The sequence below is a fragment of the Oreochromis niloticus genome, linkage group LG5, assembly GCF_001858045.2.
Source record: "Oreochromis niloticus isolate F11D_XX linkage group LG5, O_niloticus_UMD_NMBU, whole genome shotgun sequence".
NCBI lineage: Eukaryota > Metazoa > Chordata > Actinopteri > Cichliformes > Cichlidae > Oreochromis > Oreochromis niloticus.
In genome coordinates this window covers 35,409,677-35,428,505 of record NC_031970.2, presented here as the reverse complement: position 1 = coordinate 35,428,505, position 18,829 = coordinate 35,409,677, and the positions used below count along the sequence as shown (strand labels likewise).

The 18,829-nt window shown below is 40.9% G+C and overlaps 1 protein-coding gene across 6 annotated transcripts in view; it reads left to right on the top strand.

The window, feature by feature from the left end:
• Positions 1-18,829, top strand: part of LOC100709248 (receptor-type tyrosine-protein phosphatase gamma) — a 403,846-nt gene that overhangs the window by 297,954 nt on the left and 87,063 nt on the right. For all 6 annotated transcript variants that reach the window (XM_025907530.1, XM_025907531.1, XM_025907528.1 and 3 more), the window contains one exon: positions 7,265-7,422. In XM_025907530.1, coding sequence (XP_025763315.1) covers positions 7,265-7,422 — 158 coding nt within the window. The remainder of the gene's footprint in view (positions 1-7,264; positions 7,423-18,829) is intronic.

Sequence of the window (18,829 nt, the reverse complement as noted above, 5' to 3'; positions counted from 1 at the left end):
CAAATGCCATTGCTAGCAGAAACATTAAGCAAATAAGCTTATTTTTTTCCTCTTACAAATGTTACAATAAGTGAGGTTAGATTTGTCTTAAGATATATATGTATAGATCAGAGAAGTTTCTATTTCCAATAAAGAATGAGAACTTATGTTATTTAGAAAGTTTTCTCTTTGTATTAGGAACCTCTGGCAAGAACCCACAAAGCCTGGGAATGTGAGGGAATTTGTTCTTTAAAGAGATATAAGCAAAAACAGTTTGTTTCAGACAAAGCATGAACTGAGAGGCTGCATAAAGGGAGACAAAAAGATAAAAACAACAGTAAAGGTACTCTTGTCAAGTCCCACATGATGGATACATATGTATGTGAGGATATATATAGATAGAAAGGAGCAAAATACTGAATACATAAACCCCTAAAATCTTACTCTCATTTTTTTCTAGCCTGTAATTATTTAAGTTCTAAAAAGCTCTCACAAATGTAAGCACAGAAATTTCAGATTTGAAAAATATTTTTGATGTGGCCATTTTTGTTGAATGTTTATAAATCGTAATTTGTATTCATTTTTGTTTTTTCTTTAAAATTGTAAGAATGTCCTTACCTAGCTTTTGTTATATAAATTTGTAATTGATTTTGCTTTTGGAAAAAGTTTTTAGAAAAGTGATTGGTTTATTAACTTCTGGACCGTTCCATTGATTAAGCGATTAAGAGCACCCTTGAGGGGTGTGGTGGCTGTTTTTTGCTTGCCAAATGTCAGATGGGATGACGAAATGAGTTTTTGACCACTTTTTGAACTTTAATTTTAAGTTGTAAGAAATTATTTGGTTAATTTTTGTTTATATTTTTCCACTAAATAAACGTCATGTAATTTTAAAGAATGAAGTCAGAAGTGCGTTCTAAAACAAACCTCCCATTGCCACCCACGCCTTTTCTTGGACTATTTTTTGTGTTTGGGACTTAAAAGGCTGTGACAATTTTTGTAAGAATAATTTGTATTAGTTTATGAATGCAATGACAAATGATCACCTTTTTTCACTGCTGTTTCGTATAACAAAACATTCTGCTACATTCTGTTACTTTGAATTGCAATGAGAACCATTGTGCTTTGGTTTTTGTTACCTTCAGTGGACTTGAAATAATTAATACACTATTTATTCCAGTTCAGCATGCAGACTAGAGCACCCAGGGACAGAATCACCAATCTTCTAGTGATGGTCATAACCAATGTTCCCTCTAATTTTTCATGTGCCTGAGCAAACACACAAACTCTCTGAACGGTCCCTTGGACCACTGTGAGCAACATCTGACATGTGCACTGTGGTCACGAATCCATCCAAGGTACACGGTTTATTAAAAGAATCACAGCATTTACATTTCTGTTAGAATACTTTTAATTAAGTGCTTTAGCCCTTACAATGACAATTAAAAAAAAATCTTGTTCATGATCTGTGTAGTATTATAACACTATTTTAAGTAAAAGTAACTTGAACTCCAATTTTGAAAACGCACATAAAGTTCTGACTTGTATTATGAGTCTGTGTGAAGCTCCTGCTGTGTGCTGGGAGAGAGTCCTCTAACTCTTTGTCTGCAAAATACAGTATATAATGACCAATGTTGGGCAAGTTACTTTGAAAAAGTAATTAATTATAGTTACTAGTTACTTCTTCAAAAAAGTAACAGAGTTTAGCAAACATCAAAGTTATTTGCAGCCAAGGCGGGGTTTTTATAACAATTTCAAACTATTTACAGAACAATCAGGTGCCCTGTATCAAATAAGATGCCACACAAATTATTAGTGCCACTCCAAAAAACCCATTTCTGTCCACTATAAGATAAAGGAAAACATCACAACCTGATACCTGCAGGCCCGACAGCAGGAGGTGTATCACTCCTCCTGTTTTTCACCTGGAGACAGCGTTTACTCTGTAATCTGCTTTGGGTGGCTTTTTGGCAGCACCTGTGACATTCAGCAGTCACCTCATTGTTCTGATACAACAAAACTATCGACTACACTAAACACTAACTACACAACACAATACACTAACTTGGGAGACAGACACTATCTCTACTTTCAAGATTAGGCTTCAAACTTTCCTTTTTGCTAAAGCATATAGTTAGGGCTGGACCAGGTGACCCTGAATCCTCCCTTAGTGATGCTGCAATAGGTGTAGGCTGCTGGGGGATTCCCATGATAAACTGGGTGTTTCTTCTTCACTCACTATGAGTTAATACAGAGGTTCCCAAAGTGTGGGGCCCGCCCCCTAGGGGGGGCGCAGAGCCATTGCAGGGGGGCGCGGTATGAAAAGAAAAAAAAAAAAAGAGCGCTTGTACACTGTGGACAGGTTTTTGACGGGGCTCCCACACAAACGCAAAGCAGGAGATGAAGCATCGCCAAATATGTTTCCAAACCAACTTCCTTCCAAGCCAAAGACTAGAAAATATGGTGAAGCATATCTTCCCTTTGGCTTCACCTGCACAAGTGCCAAGGTAGGTCTCCCCTGCAAAATTAGTTTTCCTGCGTCGGGAGCAGCGCTGGGCTCTCCAAATCACGGACAAACAGGATCCCACATTCTTGATTTTTAGTTCACAAACGCTTCTTGTAATAACTAACTACTCCTGACATTTTGGACATGTTAGCTCTTTATGCAGTAAAGTTACAGCGGGATACAAATAATATCAGGCTGATCCTGCCGTAATTTGTTCCCCCGGTTCCAATCACGGACAAACAGGATCCCACAGCTGTTTTTGTTTTTGAACCCATTTTGCACAGAGAGGCATTTTTTGAGAAATGTATTGATAGCAATGTTGAAAATTATTACACAGGAAAAAAAACAACTACACGTAAAATAATCACAGCGTGACGCCTCTGCCTTTCTAAATGCAGGGACAGTAACTGCGTGTGTATATGTAAGTGTGTAAAACCTGAAGATAGTCAGATTAACAGTAACAGTATTTTGTCTCTATCTGCCATTCTGCAATTCATCTCATGTAAACAATAACGTGGCGCACAGCGTGACGTGAAAAGAGGCACATACCTTTGTTGTTGCGTGACGAACTCTGTAATCCTCGTCCACACGTAAACGCAAAAAAAGGAGTTTTAAATAATCTCCGTTTTCGGTGAATCGCAACGCCGTTTACGTGTTGACGAAAAGCCCAAACGCATAGAAACAGCTGAGTTTTCAAAAATACCCGTGTAGGTGTGGACGTAGCGTAAAAGAGTTAGTAGTGTATTTTATTACTACCTGTAATTTATTGCCGTTTACTTGTATTTGCTTAATTGTTTACTAAATGTTTGAGGTGTGAAATAAACCGCAGTGGAGTTTGTAAACAAAATATGGGTGTGTGTGTTTGGAGGATGTGTTTGGGGGGGGGGGGGGGGGGGGCGAACATTTTTCTTGTAAAAAAGGGGGGCCTGGCAAATAAAGTTTGGGAACCACTGAGTTAATAGACCTCTCTGCACTGAATCACACTAGTTATTAATCTCTGGCTCTCTTCCACAGCATGTCTTTATCCTGTCTTCCTTCTCTCACCATAAATAACATAAATAAAACAAGACTACTAAAACTAGTATCAAGGGTTTGTGAATCCCCAAAAGTTGATTCTGTTCATCTGGACCTACCGTTTTCAGTGGGAGAAACGTTTTGTCACTCATCCAAGTGACTTCTTCAGTCTCAGCTGACTGCAGGTTTCCTCAATCTTATAAATAGTACATTTGCATAATGACTGAAACCAGCCCACTGAAGGAACAAATCATGACCATTGATCAACAACCACTGATCAATGGCCATGACCATTCACAGAGAGTTGGGGAATGGCTGCAATCACAGCATTGCGAAAGATGTACCCTTAGGCCCCCTCCTCGATTCAGAGATGGTCTTTCCCTTTTCACGTAAATGGCTTCCTTGACTCCGCCCTCAAACCAGCGTTCCTCCCTGTCCAGGATGTGTACATCCTCATCATTGAAAGAGTGTCCACTGGCCTGTCGGTGTAAATAGACTGCAGAGTCCTGGCCTGATGAGGTTGCTCTTCTGTGTTGTGCCATCCGCTTCACCAGAGGTTGTTTAGTTTCCCCGATGTATAAATCCTGGCAATCCTCCTGGCACTTAACAGCGTACGCTATGTTACTCTGTTTGTGTCAGGGGACCCGATCCTTGGGGTGGACCAATTTTTGGACAGCATGTTTTAGATGTCCCCCATTACTGATGGAAATCTCACAGTCTAAGAAGGCTAACCTGCCACTTTTCATATCCTCCCTGGTGAATTTGATGTGTCGGTCCACCGAGTTAATGTGATCCGTGATTTGTGGTACGTCCTGAGATTTGATTTTCACCCAGGTGTCATCCACATACCTGAACCAATGACTTGGTGGTGTTCCAGGGTAGGATAAAAGCCCTCTTTTCCACTTCTTCCATGTACAAATTGGCCACGATGGGTGAAACTGGGGAGCCCATGGCACACCCATGTTTCTGCCTGTTGAACTGACCCTTGTATGTGAAATAGGTGGAATGAAGACACAGTTCCAAAAGCAAACACACTTGCTGAGAGTGGTCCTGTTGCAGAGGTTGGTGTCATCCTGTAATCGCTTACCTCCAACGCTTCTGTGACTGGGATGCAAGTGAAGAGAGATGTAACGTCATACGAGACCATGGTTTCATCTGCCTCCATAATGACATCTCTCACCTTCTCAACAAAATCCAGGGTGTTCTAGGGTGTGGTGTTCAGAGCTGCCTACCAGAGGGTTGAGGATCGAAGCCAGAAACTTAGAGATGATATAGGTGACAGAGTTGATCATACATACAATTGGTCTTAAAGGTACACCCTGTTTATGTATCTTTGGTAATCCATAGAGACTTGGTGTAGATACCCCTGGGTACAGCCTGTGGTATGAGGTCCGTTCTGACTGCTTCAGACAGTCTATCACCCTGTTTATGTGACCACTTCCTGGGTCTCGTTTCAGGGGCTCATAAGTATTTTTGTCACTGAGCAGTGAGAAAATGTTCTCATGATAGTCTTTCTGGTTTAGCAAAACTGTGCACCTACCCTTGTCTGCTGGAAGGATGATAATGTTGTTGTCATTACTAAGTGATGTGAGTGCCTTCCTCTCCTCCATGGTGATGTTGGATGCTGGGGGCTTTGCATTGCTGAGACAGGCCGAAACTTTCGTCCGTGGTTGCTCTGCTTCTACGTCTCGTCTGCAATGTTGTTATTTTGAATCGCTGTTTCTGTGGCTGTGATCAGTTCCACTAGCAGGATTTGTCTCGGCGTCACAGCATAATTCAACCCTTTAGCACGCATGTTTTTCTGTGCTCGGGTGAGCTGTCTGTCAGACAAATTTTTCACATATTTGTGCACATCCTCTGTGGGGCATCCTTCAGTCTTCTGGCCACTGAGGACACTCTCCTTATTATGCTATGGTTTCCGATGTACAACAAGTCAAACTTCCTTTGTTGCCTGGTCTTAGACTTCTCGTGCTGTGCTAGACGAGCCTTCTAGCGTTGTTCGGAGGTCCTTAATTGAAGAGCTCATTTGCAGACTTTTAAGGTTTGTGAAAACTCACAACGAGTCTTTTACAGCACTGTGGAGGACTTTTAGGCCACTCATCTTGTCAGGACTCTGACTACCCTAGTCCTGAATGGCTTATTTTTCTTAAGCCATTCAGAGGTGGACTTGAGTGGTGGACCCAAGTGCGTTTCAGCTTGAGGTCACAAAGAGATAGCTGGACATTTTCCTTCAGGATGTTTTGGCAGACAGCGAATTTCATGGCTCCATTTACCACAGCAAGTCTTCTAGGTCCTGGGGCAGTAAAACAGCCCCAGATCATCACACTTCCACCACCATATTTTCCTGCTGGTACGATGTTCCTTTTCTGAAATGCTGAAATTGCTTTGTAACCCTTTCCAGACTGATAGATTCTCAGGTGTTTCTTTAGATTGTGGAATGGTGTGTTGCTTTTTGAGCTCTTTTAGCCTCCTTCACATTGTCAGACAGATCCTATCTATGTGTATGAATGTGAGCGTGAATGAATAATGGCATTGTAAAGCGCTTTGGGTGCCTTGAAAAGCGCTATATAAATCCAGTCCATTATTATTATTGTTATCTAAGTGATGCGTTGATTCAGCAGGTCTGCCGGTAATCACGCCTGAGTGAAACTGAACTCAACATTCCAACAAATGTCGTTAATCACAGTTACTTCATGATTTAACAAGAGGGGCAATTAATTTTTCACACAGGCCCAGGTAGGTTTGGATAACTGTTCTCCCTTAATGAGTGAAATCATCATTTAGAAAATGCATTCTGTGTTTACCTGTGTTATCTTTGTCTAATAGTCAAATTAGTTTGATGATCTGAAACATGTAAGTGCTACAAATATCCAAAACACTAGGAAATCAGGAAGGGGCAAGCACTTTTTCACTGTATGTGAAAAAGTTTAGTGATGAGTATCCTGGACATGTGTCACTGGACATTTTTTTTAACAAAATTAATATTGTCACCAGATTTACGTTAGTCAAGTCAAACATTAAACATAAATAAATAACCTGACAAAAGAAAACCACTTGCTCCTCCCAGCCACCACAACTCATCTTTCTCATCATTCCAGCACATCATTGCTATCATGAATGTTTCCATCTGTAAATCTGCAAACCCTTGCAAAGACACTGTTTCCCTGTGTTTGCTATTAGGACCTTTCATTCAGCCTTTTGATTTCACATTGATGGTGCAGAGGCATTCACTGGCTACTTTGAAGTAAACTGCAAGGCAGTTTGTAAAAGAAGCACAGGAACAGGGAGAAAAGACACAAGAACTGGACTGAAAAGCAATGGCAGCAGGTCTGATAGAACGGTGAATCCAAACATGATTTTTTTTTCTGGTTCAAAATGTCTGTAACACACTCACCATGAGTATGAGCTAACTCCTCATTTTGTTATGGTCTCTTCTCCCTACATTTTTCCTCTTCTCCTCATCTTCAAAGCTTTTTTTACCCAACCATGTTCTTAGCAGTCTGTTAAAGTGTTAAACACTGAGTTACGTTAAAGTTCACAACATTACTTCAAGGCTGACAATCATATGTTGTTATCTCTGTCAGCTTGAGGATGCTAAATTATGAAAGCACAAATCAAAGGAAATCAAGATATTAAACCTAAAGATTCTGAAGCAAGTCTGGATCATCTCCTTAAACGCTTGCCACTTCAATTTACAAGGAAATAAGGCTTTTTATATAGATTATATTGGATTGATTGAAACTATTTGTCCTACTATCTTTCAAACAGAAAAGGAGACCTTTCTGGAGCCATTTGTGCTGAAGGACCTGCTGCCATCCTCACTGGGAAGTTACTATCGTTACACTGGCTCATTGACCACTCCACCCTGCAGTAAGGTGGTAGAGTGGATCATTTTCAGCAGCCCTGTCTACTTCTCTTACAAACAGGTAAGAAGCATTCTAGTAATACAGCTGTGTCAGCTTGTTTCCTCAGTTATATAAGAATAACACCACTCATTTAAACATATTGCAAATCCTTATTTTTATTCTATTTTAAATCTGAAGTTAATTAACCACAACTTATTTTGTGAAAGTAAAAAAATTTCCATCTCGCCTCTGCTGGCAGTCTGTCTTTTAAGCTCGGGTTCTCTACCACAGGCCTGTGAGCATGAGGGTCCTCGTGCCCCTTCTTCCTGATATTGCTTTCATTTGGTATTGCTACGTCTATCACTATGGCCGTCTTCTTCTGCTTGTCCACACAGATCTTGTTCTTGCCATTCAGCTGACTAATCAGGACTTGCCTTACTTTCTGCAGGTACTTGGTGGTTGCAGCTTTCCTAGCGGCCTCTTATGGGTTCCCATTTGCCTGTGGGATTCCCAGGTACTTGAACTTGTCCTCAGCAATGTTGCCTTCTGGTAGTGTGATCCCCTCAGTTCTGACTACCTTCCCTCTCTTTGTTACCATCCGACTACACTTCTTGAATCCAAATGACATTCCAGTGTCGTTGCTGTAGATCCTTGTGGTGTGGATCGGTGAACTGATGTTCCACTCACTCTTGGAATACAGCTTGATGTCATCCATGTAGAGGAGGTGGCTGATGATTGCTCTCTTCTGTAGTCGGTAAACTTAGACAGTCTTGTTAATTGAGGAGGTTCAAGAATATGCAGAACAGCAGTGGGGACAGCGCATTTCCTTGGTAGATCCCGCTCTTGATGGTGCCTTGTGCTATAGGCTTTCAGTCGGTCTCCAATGTTGTTCGTCACATCCCCATTGAGTTTTTGATGAAGGTTCTTAGGATCCTGTTGATCTTGTACAGTTGTAGTCATTCCAGGATCCAGGTGTGGGGCATCAAAGCATAGACCTTGTAATCAAGACAGGCAGTGCACAGTCACTCTAGCCTTGCATATTCGGGCGACTGCTCGGTCTACCAGCAGCTGGTGTTTCGCTCCTCTGGTATTCCTGCCAATTCCTTTCTGTGCCCTGCTCATGTATTGAGCCATGTGCCTGTTCAACTCAGCCACTATGATGTCTGACAGGAACTTCAACGTGGTACTGAGGCAGGTTATTGGCTGGTAGTTGGATGGGACCGATCCCTTCCGGGGGTCCTTGGGGATCAAGACATTCCGGCCTTCAGTAAGCCAATCTGGGTGTCTCTCGTTGACTAGCAGCTTTGTCATTTGTACTGCCAGATCCCAATGGAGTGCAGTCAGCTTCAGCCAGTGGGTGTTAAATATGTTGGGGCCTTGTGCTTTTCCAGCTCTTCATACTAGACACCTTTCCTTGGATGTTTGCCACTGTGATGGTTACCGGACCCTGTTCAGGGAGGTTGTTGTGGTCTGTTCTTAGATCCACCAGCCACTGAGCATTGCTGGTAAGGGTTGCGTCCTTCTCCTGTATGCTCTTCCAGGGTCCTCCATCTCAAGCCTTCTAATGATATTGTAATATATATTATAATTCATATATATTTTGGCAGTGAGACAATTAAACCAAAACTGCTTTGTGTAATCGTCTCAGTTGTATTGGACTACAATGGTCTATGATGCTCTCACCAGGAATGATTTTATAACTGATAAAATGTACAGAGTAAGATCTCATTGATGCTGCTTGATTATATTGATCAATTTTACACCATAAACATTAATGATTTCTTAATTTTTTAATTTTTCTTATTATTAATGGCTAACTATTACAGTTAAATTAGACAGTTATTAGTCAAATTATAGTACAATTCTAATTTTTCAGATTCTTATTTGGACATGACAACTTCTAAAATTCATCCTTACATGTTCCAGAGTGTATTCACTATGGAATGTGAGAAGGAAAAGTGTGAACAAAGCAATACAATTAATTACATCTTACTTTTAAAGTAAGAGGTCTGTCACGGCGCGAGCTATACAGATTGAAAGATTGAGAAGGACGTTAGGCCTATTTTAGGGGTGCTGAAGCAATATTCTTAAGCCCCCCAAAACAATTTCGTGGGTTTTTTAAAGTTTTTTTTTTTACTTGTTCGTTGTTTTTTTTAACATAAATAGCAGACAAATTCGGTATAAAGATGCAGGAATATGAGTTTAAATAAATAATAATATAAACCTGTCTCTATTCACTTAAATATGGTCACAAAACTGTTGGTCCCTTTCCCTTTACAGTGTTAAGGTAGCATCAGTGCATCGTTATCCGATCCGTTCCAGTTGTTCACAGGGGATGTCCACAGTAGTAATATAGGGCCGGCATTTTTGCCCCCCCCCCCCAAAACACACACACCCCCACACCCACCCCAACCAGTTTGACAGGTTTCGTGTACGTGTGTACGCGTGCGTGTTCATGTGTGCTCGGGGTTATGTGGGTTCATATGTTTTTTAACAGGGGTTTTAATTTAATCAAACCATAAGGGGTTTTTAATTAAACTATTTTTATGGATTTGGCAAGTCTCAACATTCAGTTATGCAGACATGTGTGTTCTTAAAAGCAATTCTTTGTTTTGCGTGGAGGAGTGGAAGCCGTTTTGTTTCACCGGACGCCTTAACAAACCTGGAATGGGTACCTGCTTTTATTTACATCTAGTCAAAAAAGTGTTACTAATTGTGTTTTAATCACACTAATTTTGTGGTTCTGAGGATGTCTCAGCACATGGTGATGCAGGCATTTTATTTAAAAAAAACAAAAAAACAGCTGAAATCGGAATTCCTTGTATATGGGAAATTTCAGCCTTCATGACTGTTCACAAGTGTTTCATTTAATCAAACCACTAGTTTTAATTTAACTTGTTTTACGGATCTACTGGGGTTTCTTTCACGAGGTGATGCAATCATTTTATTTAAAAATCGGAATTTCGGAATGGTGATCCAAGGGGGAGACAGAGCCTGCTAGTTTTTAACACAGTAGATGGTCACAAATAGCATTCAGCCCTTTAGAAAATAAACGCTATTGTGGTACTTCTAAAACACGTTGCACAGGTTCTCGTCTTTTGCCCGAAGCAGCCAGTATCGTTCTTTCAAACTAATCATGTTTTAATCACACTAATTTTGTGATTCTGATGTCTCAGCATGCAGTGATGCAAGCATTTTATTTAAAAACGGCTCAAATGGGAATTTCTTCTGTACGGGTTTCATGGTTTCAGAGCCTATTAGTTTTTACGCCATAGGTGGTCACAAATAACATTCACCCTTTAGAAATAAACGGTGTTGTGATACTTCTAAAACCAGTCGCACAGGCCCCTCCGTCTTTCAGCAGCTGGTTAATTGTTTGAAATTGTTCAGGAACGCAAAAGCCCACCAGGGGTATTATTTAATTGTTGTGATTCCTTAGGAAGGCAAAAGATAGTAGGTGTATCATTTAGTTGTTGGGAGTACCAGGCGAACAGGGTCCCGCCTATTGTCTGAAGTAGCCAGTATCAGCTCTTTTGTAATTCCTTGAGAAGGCAAAAGCCCCGAAGGGGCATCATTTAAATTGGTTGGAGACATACCTTCTTTTTGGAAACACCCAGCCTATATAAAGCGACCTCAGAATCTGAAACCCTCGCCATTTTTGCGTCATGACCCGCGCCAGAGCAGACCATTTTCTACCGATCATCAACATCTTATGTCTTTTAAAATATACTGATAGCCAACCTCTGACACAAAATAGTATCTTTGCAATGTCTAATGTTAGAGAAATCATCCCCGTATTTTATTTCATATCGTAACATTCATATTTTCATATTGAAAATGTGATACATGTAATGTGATCATCAAAGAACATGATTTTTAAAAAACTTTTATTCTTATGCTTTTATTCTTATGCATCACCTGGAGAATCCTGGGACATCAGTAAGGATGCTCTTTGTTGATTACAGTGAAGCGAGATCGATCAACTGCAGACCAGACAACAAACGACGGAGGCCCAGAAAAGTACAATCAAACGATGAGTTTATTGACAACGGAGAACAACCGTCAGCATATGGCCTGTTTTGCTCTGACAAAAATACACTGAGTTCTGGTTTTATAGCATAGAGGATCACACCCCCACATACACGTCAATACAGGTCAAAAATACATTATGTCCAGTCATTGTTTACAGACAAGGGTACATCTTGTACATCTCTAATAACTATAAACAGACATATAACTTCTCTCTTTGATAACACCTTCCTTTTAAGGTAATAACTTCAAGCTTCAGGGCCTCTAAGGGCTAATAATGGACCCTCGTCCTCAATCACTAAGTAGACTGAATTGGCGCAGGTCTCAAATAAGAAGCAGAAGACACTTGGGCCTTCGCTCAGGCCTGCTACTAGATTTATGTGTATTGTAAGCATGCATGCAATTAACCTGCTATGTTCTCATCTTTCCTCAACATGTATCACCTGGACACTCTCACCAGTGAAGCTTAAAACCCTCTTGGATAGAACATCAACTCTAAACAAGCACAGTTATGCATTGTGTATAGAATGAACTCAACCTGTGAATAGAATGAATGTGATGACAAACATATTCAATGCAATATGAACCCTGTAAACAATATTACTGATAAAATAATACTGTAGAACATGTTATTAATGCATTTATCATAAGGCAGAGTATATGGCAGCAATAAAAGAATCTCTAAATCCCAACAACAGCTCGGCCTTCAATACTATCATCCCAGACATTCTTATAGACAAGCTGGTAAACTTGGACTTCCCCCCCTCCACATGTGCATGGATCAAAAACTTCCTCACAGACCGTTCACAATCAGTCAAGGTTGGCAACCAGCAATCATCCACCCTGTCGCTCAGCACTGGCTCACCACAGGGATGTGTGCTGAGTCCACTATTATACACCATCTACACCAGTGACTGCACCCCTACGCACCCCTGCAACATCATCATCAAATTTGCAGACGACACCACTCTGATGAGGCTCATCACCAACGATGATGACACCGCCTACAGGGATGAGGTCCAGCGGCTGTCAGAATGGTGTAACTACAATAACCTCACCCTAAACACCAAGAAAACCAAGGAAGTGGTCATGGACTTCCGCAAAACAAGGACGAACAGTTCTCCAAACAACTCCTTCATGGCCGACTTTTTCTCTGGTGGAGATGCTGATGGTGAATCTGAAGAGTTTGCTGCTTGAGTCTCTGCGGAGGTCGCAGTTTCTGTGGTGCCTGCGGCTTGGTCCTGAGGAAATATAAACAACCAAACTGTTAACTGTATTTGTTTAAATAATATTTATAAATCAAGCAGTAGCAAAATAAAATTTCAAAAATAAAAAAAGAATACCTACTTGTTCAATGCTCAGGACAAGCTCTGTGGTGAGTGCTCCATAGACTCAGCTGAGTGACATCATCCAAGTGTCGCAGGGACTTGAATCGAGGATCTAAAGCTGTGCACTTGTGTAGGTAATTCTGAAGGGCAGGATCAGTGTATCTCTGCTCCAGGTCCTCCCTGATGTTTTTTTTTTTTACATCTCTCACTGCTGAACTGTCATCATCAGACTGCGCCATAGAGTTCAGGATGTTTATTTTAAGTGGCAGGATCATGGATGCTGTTGGAGATGACGCTTCACACATCATGACTGTCACAGTTTTTAGGGTTTTCATGACTGTAACAAGATTTTCAGCCAGTGCATGTTCTTCCTGAGTTAGATTCTGAATGTTCTTCATACTCTTCTTCACAGTACTGTCGGCCATAGCAGCATACACTGCAGCTTGCTGTTCAAGGTATCTTTCCATCATATCATGAGAGGAGTTCCACCTAGTTGGAACATCTTGAATCAGTTTTTTTTCACTAAGCTGCAGCAGTTGCTGTTTTTTCTTTAACACATTGCATCTTGTTGTGCTTCTGTGAAAGAAGGAGACAATTCGTCTCATCTTTGCCAGGAGATGGGAAACCTTCTGCACTGCTATTCCTTCCTGAGCAGCTATATTAACAGTATGTGCAAAACATCCGATTTGTGGCCCCAGTCCAGCAGCTATCACGGCATTAACTATGTTCTTAGCATTGTCAGTAGTTACAGGTATTGTCACATTTGGTCGCAACTTCCAGTCTTCCACAGCTTCAGAGAGACCTTTGGCTAAGTCGTCAGTGGCGTGACTTTCAACCAGGCGTGTCTGCAAAACACAGTTTTTCATCTGCCATTCCGGATCAATGTAATGTGCGGTGACAGTGAGGTAGCTCGGCGTAGCTCTTGACGTCCAGCCGTCTGAGGTCAGAGCAACAGCGGCTGCTGCTGACACTGCCGTCTCTAATTTAGCTTTTGTCTCCTTGTACAAAGCAGGAACTGCGATATCAGTGAAATAGGTTTGTGAAGGAATATTGTAACGGGGCTCAAGTACTCTCAGCATTTCCTGAAACCCGGTGTTTTGTACAACAGAAAAGGGTCGCATGTCGACAGCAATAAAAGTAGCAATTGCCCTGTCGATTTCTTTTGCCCTCTTAGAATCATGAGGTAACGGCTGTCTAAATGACTCCGGCAAAGTTTGTAGCATGTGTGTTTGTTGTTGTTTTTGTCTGCCTTCACTTGTCTTTGCACTAGGGTGATGCCGGCGTAAATGTGCATTCATATTTGTTGTGTTCCCACCGATGTAATTAACCATTGCGTGGCACATCCGACATACTGTTGTAGTTTTGTCCACAACGCGCTTACCATCAGAGTCATACTTCACACGAAAGCCAAAAAAGTTCCAAACGCCAGATTTCAATGACGGTGGAGGAGGTTCAACTTCAAAAGGCATTGAGGCAGTTGCCATGTAGCAATGAGCTTAACTTCTGTCTCGCTGGCTTGATTGAATGCATGTGGGTGGCGCTCAGTGGATCTGCGCTCGACAGTGCAGCCTAGGCGGAGTAGTCGAACGCAGATTCACTGATCACTCAACACAGACAGCATCGTCAGAAGAAAAGTTGATAAAATAAATTAAAAATTCTGTATTGTTCGATACATATGCGTACCGAACCGAAAGCACTGTATCGAACGGTTCAATATCGATACGAATATCGTTGCACCCCTAATACACACATATATATATATATGTAATCTCCAAGAATATCATCCTAAAAATGGCATTCAGGGGGTTGTTACGGTAAAATAAAAAGCAGTAAAATTTTCATCTGAAAATGTTGAGTTTTAGTAAAAACAATGCTTTGTAGCTTAATACTGTCATTACAGACAAAATGGATGTTTAAAAAGTCTTTTGTATGAAGCGTTTGAAATGCAATACGTCTCCTTATCAGCTGGAAATATTAAAGCCAGAACTTACAACACAATACTTTTTACTTCTTGTACAGGGTTTCCAAAATAAGTTTTATTTCAAGTAAACAAACTAATACATTTGATTCAGGTAAAACAGATCATTACATTTATTCTTGTAAAGGGTTTTCTAAAAAGTTTTATTTCATGTAAAGCGCTTCCAAGGCTGTTAGCCGCTTTGTCCTGTATTGAACTTCTTTACAGTGTGTCAGTAAAGGGTGATTTGCACTTCTAGCCCCTGTGTTGAATGAGCCCATGTTGGGGTTTGTGAATTTGACACCTTAAGGTTTTGAAGGTGGGGATACATGCTCCTGGTGAGCATAAGATGTCTGATAACAGCTTGGCATCTCAGTTATAAATGAAATTCAAAGTGTTTTTGGAAGTATGACTAATGTATAATCTGACTTCTAAGGTACGCACGCCAAGGCCTAGAAGGCGAGGAGATAGTTTGCTTTGTGCTATAAAAACACAATCCTTAATCTTTGATCTTCCAACTTTATCTTTCTGTTCTGGTTTTAAAGTCTCTGTTTATTGAGTCGTACTTTGGGAATCACCCTGTTGTGAGACAAGGGTACGCTGGGAGAGGATATGGCTTTATACAAGCACAGTGTTTTGACTGTATCAGTAGATCTAAGAAATACACCTGTTATTGGTTATTAAAAAGAGTTAACTGTAGTGCAGCTTTAATTTATCATTATTGCATGAACTGGTCAGGAATTACAGGCAGCTTTATACCGATAGTGCAGGCATTTTTTACTTAAGTAGAAGTATAGCTGCTAGTGTCAGAAATACTCGAGTAAAAGTTTGATAATGTATGGGCTCAGAAATGTGCTCAAAGTAAGAAAGTCAAAGTAGTAACCTCGCTGAATATTCTCCTGTAATAAAATAATATTAGTAGGTGAGGCTACAGTCTGGTGGTAAAAAGACACAAGAGGCACATTAGGCAGCCAGGGATAGAGCTCAGAGACCCGGGGCTTGGTGGTTGGGCTAGCAACATGGTCTGGTAAAAGAGTCTAACATCCAGGCGTTACATGGTGTTGCGGCTGATAAAAAACAAAAAACCTATAAACTAACCCCCTTGTTTAGAGGTGATTGTCAGTTTGCTGGGTTTTTTTAGAGAAACTGAGAGTGAGAGAGATCATGTTCTACATTACTTTAAAAGTGATTTTCAGAGCTGTTGATTTATGAAACAGTGTCCATAGAAACATGGATCAACTCTGTTTATGACATTGAGTGTTAAACTGTGACAGTTTCAGTCTCATTTTCATTTGCTCTGTTTTCTTCTCCATTCATCTTTTCAGTCTTCTCTTCCAAGACTGCTCCAAGCATGGCAAATATGAGAGTCAGTGCCTTCAAGCAGACACATCACACTGTTCTTCACCAGCATGCATGTTGCATCACGTGCTTTCTTTCATACTGCTGGACTCATCAGTCGTCGTCAGTGTTACTGCTTTCGCTTGCACTGTCTTTTAGCTTCAGTTAATTCTTCAAGTCCACGATGTTCTGTCGGTCTTCATCAGGAAATTGACTGTCCTTTGCGTTTCTTCTCAGGGTCAAGGACAAAGTGAGAGATCAAGCCGCACAATTTCGAGCCAAAGACTGGCTTATCTTCTCCCAATTCTGTTAATCTATTGTTCTGCCGCTGTACTCAAAGTTCCAATGTTGAGAGAAGTCCACCTGTATTGGCACACTAAAGCATATAATTAGTTATCATATTCATTTTTTATCTTAAAACCTCCCTTTTGCTTCATCTGCCCAGAGTTAACTCTCTCTCTCTTCTCTGGGTGCACACTTGTCACCGTGAGCTTCCCCTTTTATGGGCATGCACAGTTCCTGTCCCAGACACACACACACACATACTTCCTGTTTCTGCAGCCTCTGCAGAGACTTCCTGCAGGCAACAGGCAGACTCTGTCTCCCTTTGAATTTCACAGTCTACAAACAATCAGTAATTCTACTAAATCCTGATCTAAAAACAATACACCTTCATTTCACTCACGCACTTTTAAATAGAGCTCTTTCCAACATCAGGACAACTAACACTTCTCCACACACATCACCATTCTTTAGGTCAGTTTTGTAGCATCAGTCACACAATAATTTCTTAAGTGGGTGTACCAAGTGTATATACTTATGTGTTTTTGAACTGAACGAAAAAGAACTCAACCTCTCATACCATCACTCATGCGTTTCTTGAATTAAAAGCACTTTCAAACTTTAAAACATCCTATTTTACATCACAAAAGAAATATATTTCACACTCCTTTATTTCATACACACTTTTTTAAACATTCTAACCTCTTTCAGACGCCATGAATCGTCTCACACACCCTGCCTTTTCTCTCACTCAGACAAATCATGCAGAGTCACTCAAATCAAATGCTGACAGCATTCACACAGTTAAAATCACTCAAAATACGCTTTCATATGAGTATTTTGGACATGGCTTCCACAATCAAAAGAGCCAGTCAAAAAGAAAAGAAAAAAAACTGAAACCTCTCATCATCCTCACGGCTTCTCACCACACACACATAACTAAAAATAAAACACACCACCATTTATGGCTCAAGAGAGGTTACTACAGGAAAATATATAGTGGTCTTAGGTACTGTACAATACACTCGATCTATGTATATTTAAATCATAAGTCAGTCAATGACTATACATCCACAGTAATGAATTCAAACTCTATTTATACTCTCGTAATACGCAAAACCAGCCTCTTAATTACAGGCATTTAGCAATATTGGCAAACAATAGTTATAAAGCTCAATACTCTCGAAACTGAAACCACCCTCTCTGCGCGTCACCGCTGCTCATTTGCATTTACACACACCATCAGTGCACATCCGGCTGTGCACTGACACAGAGACTGATCTCACACATAGATCCCATATTTTATATTACAGACGTCTTTTTAATTACAACTGCACAGATAGGCCTCTTAGCTCCTACAAATTTCGATAAATTTACCATAACCGACTCGAACGGGCAAACCCCAGGTTTTTTGCGACCAATTCACCAGACCAGACTCGAACTGCTCTGTCCAGATTTTCTAGCCCTAACTTAATTTACAGGTAGCCAAAAAAGCGCAAGAATAGGGGACTTGAACCCCTAGCAATTTCGGAGATTCCCAAGTCCTCCCCCGCTGTCGACGGTACTATCCCTACTCGCCGGTAGGTCAAAGGTCAGCGTCCTGCCCAGGCGCAAGCGTTACCAAGGAGAAAATGCGCTTCTTAACAGACGCCGCTGTCGTTCTAGAAAAATTTAGAATAATTTGAAACAACAATCTAAGCCCAAAACAGGATTAAGATTGAGGCAGATCTACCTTTGTGGACATGGGGGACTTGAACCCACAAAATGACCATCACAAGATAGACCCAATGTCCAGCGTGACTTGAACCCACAGAAATGACCAATTTCCCTACTTTCTACGTGAGACTCGAACTCACTTTAATTCTTTTCCTTTTCTTTGGGACTTGAACCCAGTACTTTTACTTATAACTTATCGTTACTTCAACCAGCATGCTCATGAAATTACCATCAAAATCAAAACAGACATTCCCCAGTAATTTCCAGTGAGTAGACTTTCATTTTGTCATGTCCAATTCTGGCACACTTTGGAAAATTCAACAGGTATGTGCCTTACCTTTGGATAAGCCGGCTTGTCACTCACTTTCAACCACTGACTCGTATCTGCCCGTCTAATCACCACAGACCCCCTCTCACCGGACAATGCCCCCAAATGTTAAGGTTCAGATATTGAGGGGAAATCCAAAAATAACCACAGATCCAGCCGGGTGCAAATTAGACGACATTTTAATGAATACACATATGCGGAGCCAATACTGTTCAGATTCAGTATTGAACTGCTTTACAATAGTCAGACAAAGGCTTTATAGAGGTGAGAATTGTACCACCCCCTCTTCTGTTGCCAGGCAGACTTACTATAGCATACGTCAACTCAAAACCACAATGACTTTTAACATAGTTTAAAACAGAACATCTTCTTCGGGTCGAAGCCAGGTGCTTCCCCCAGCTCGTCTTCGCTGTCGCTTATCTTCTGGAACATCAGGTCCACGTTCTGCACAAAATGTCACTCATGCAGGCACAACTTTGCAGTCGCAAGCAAAACATAATTAAACTCTTA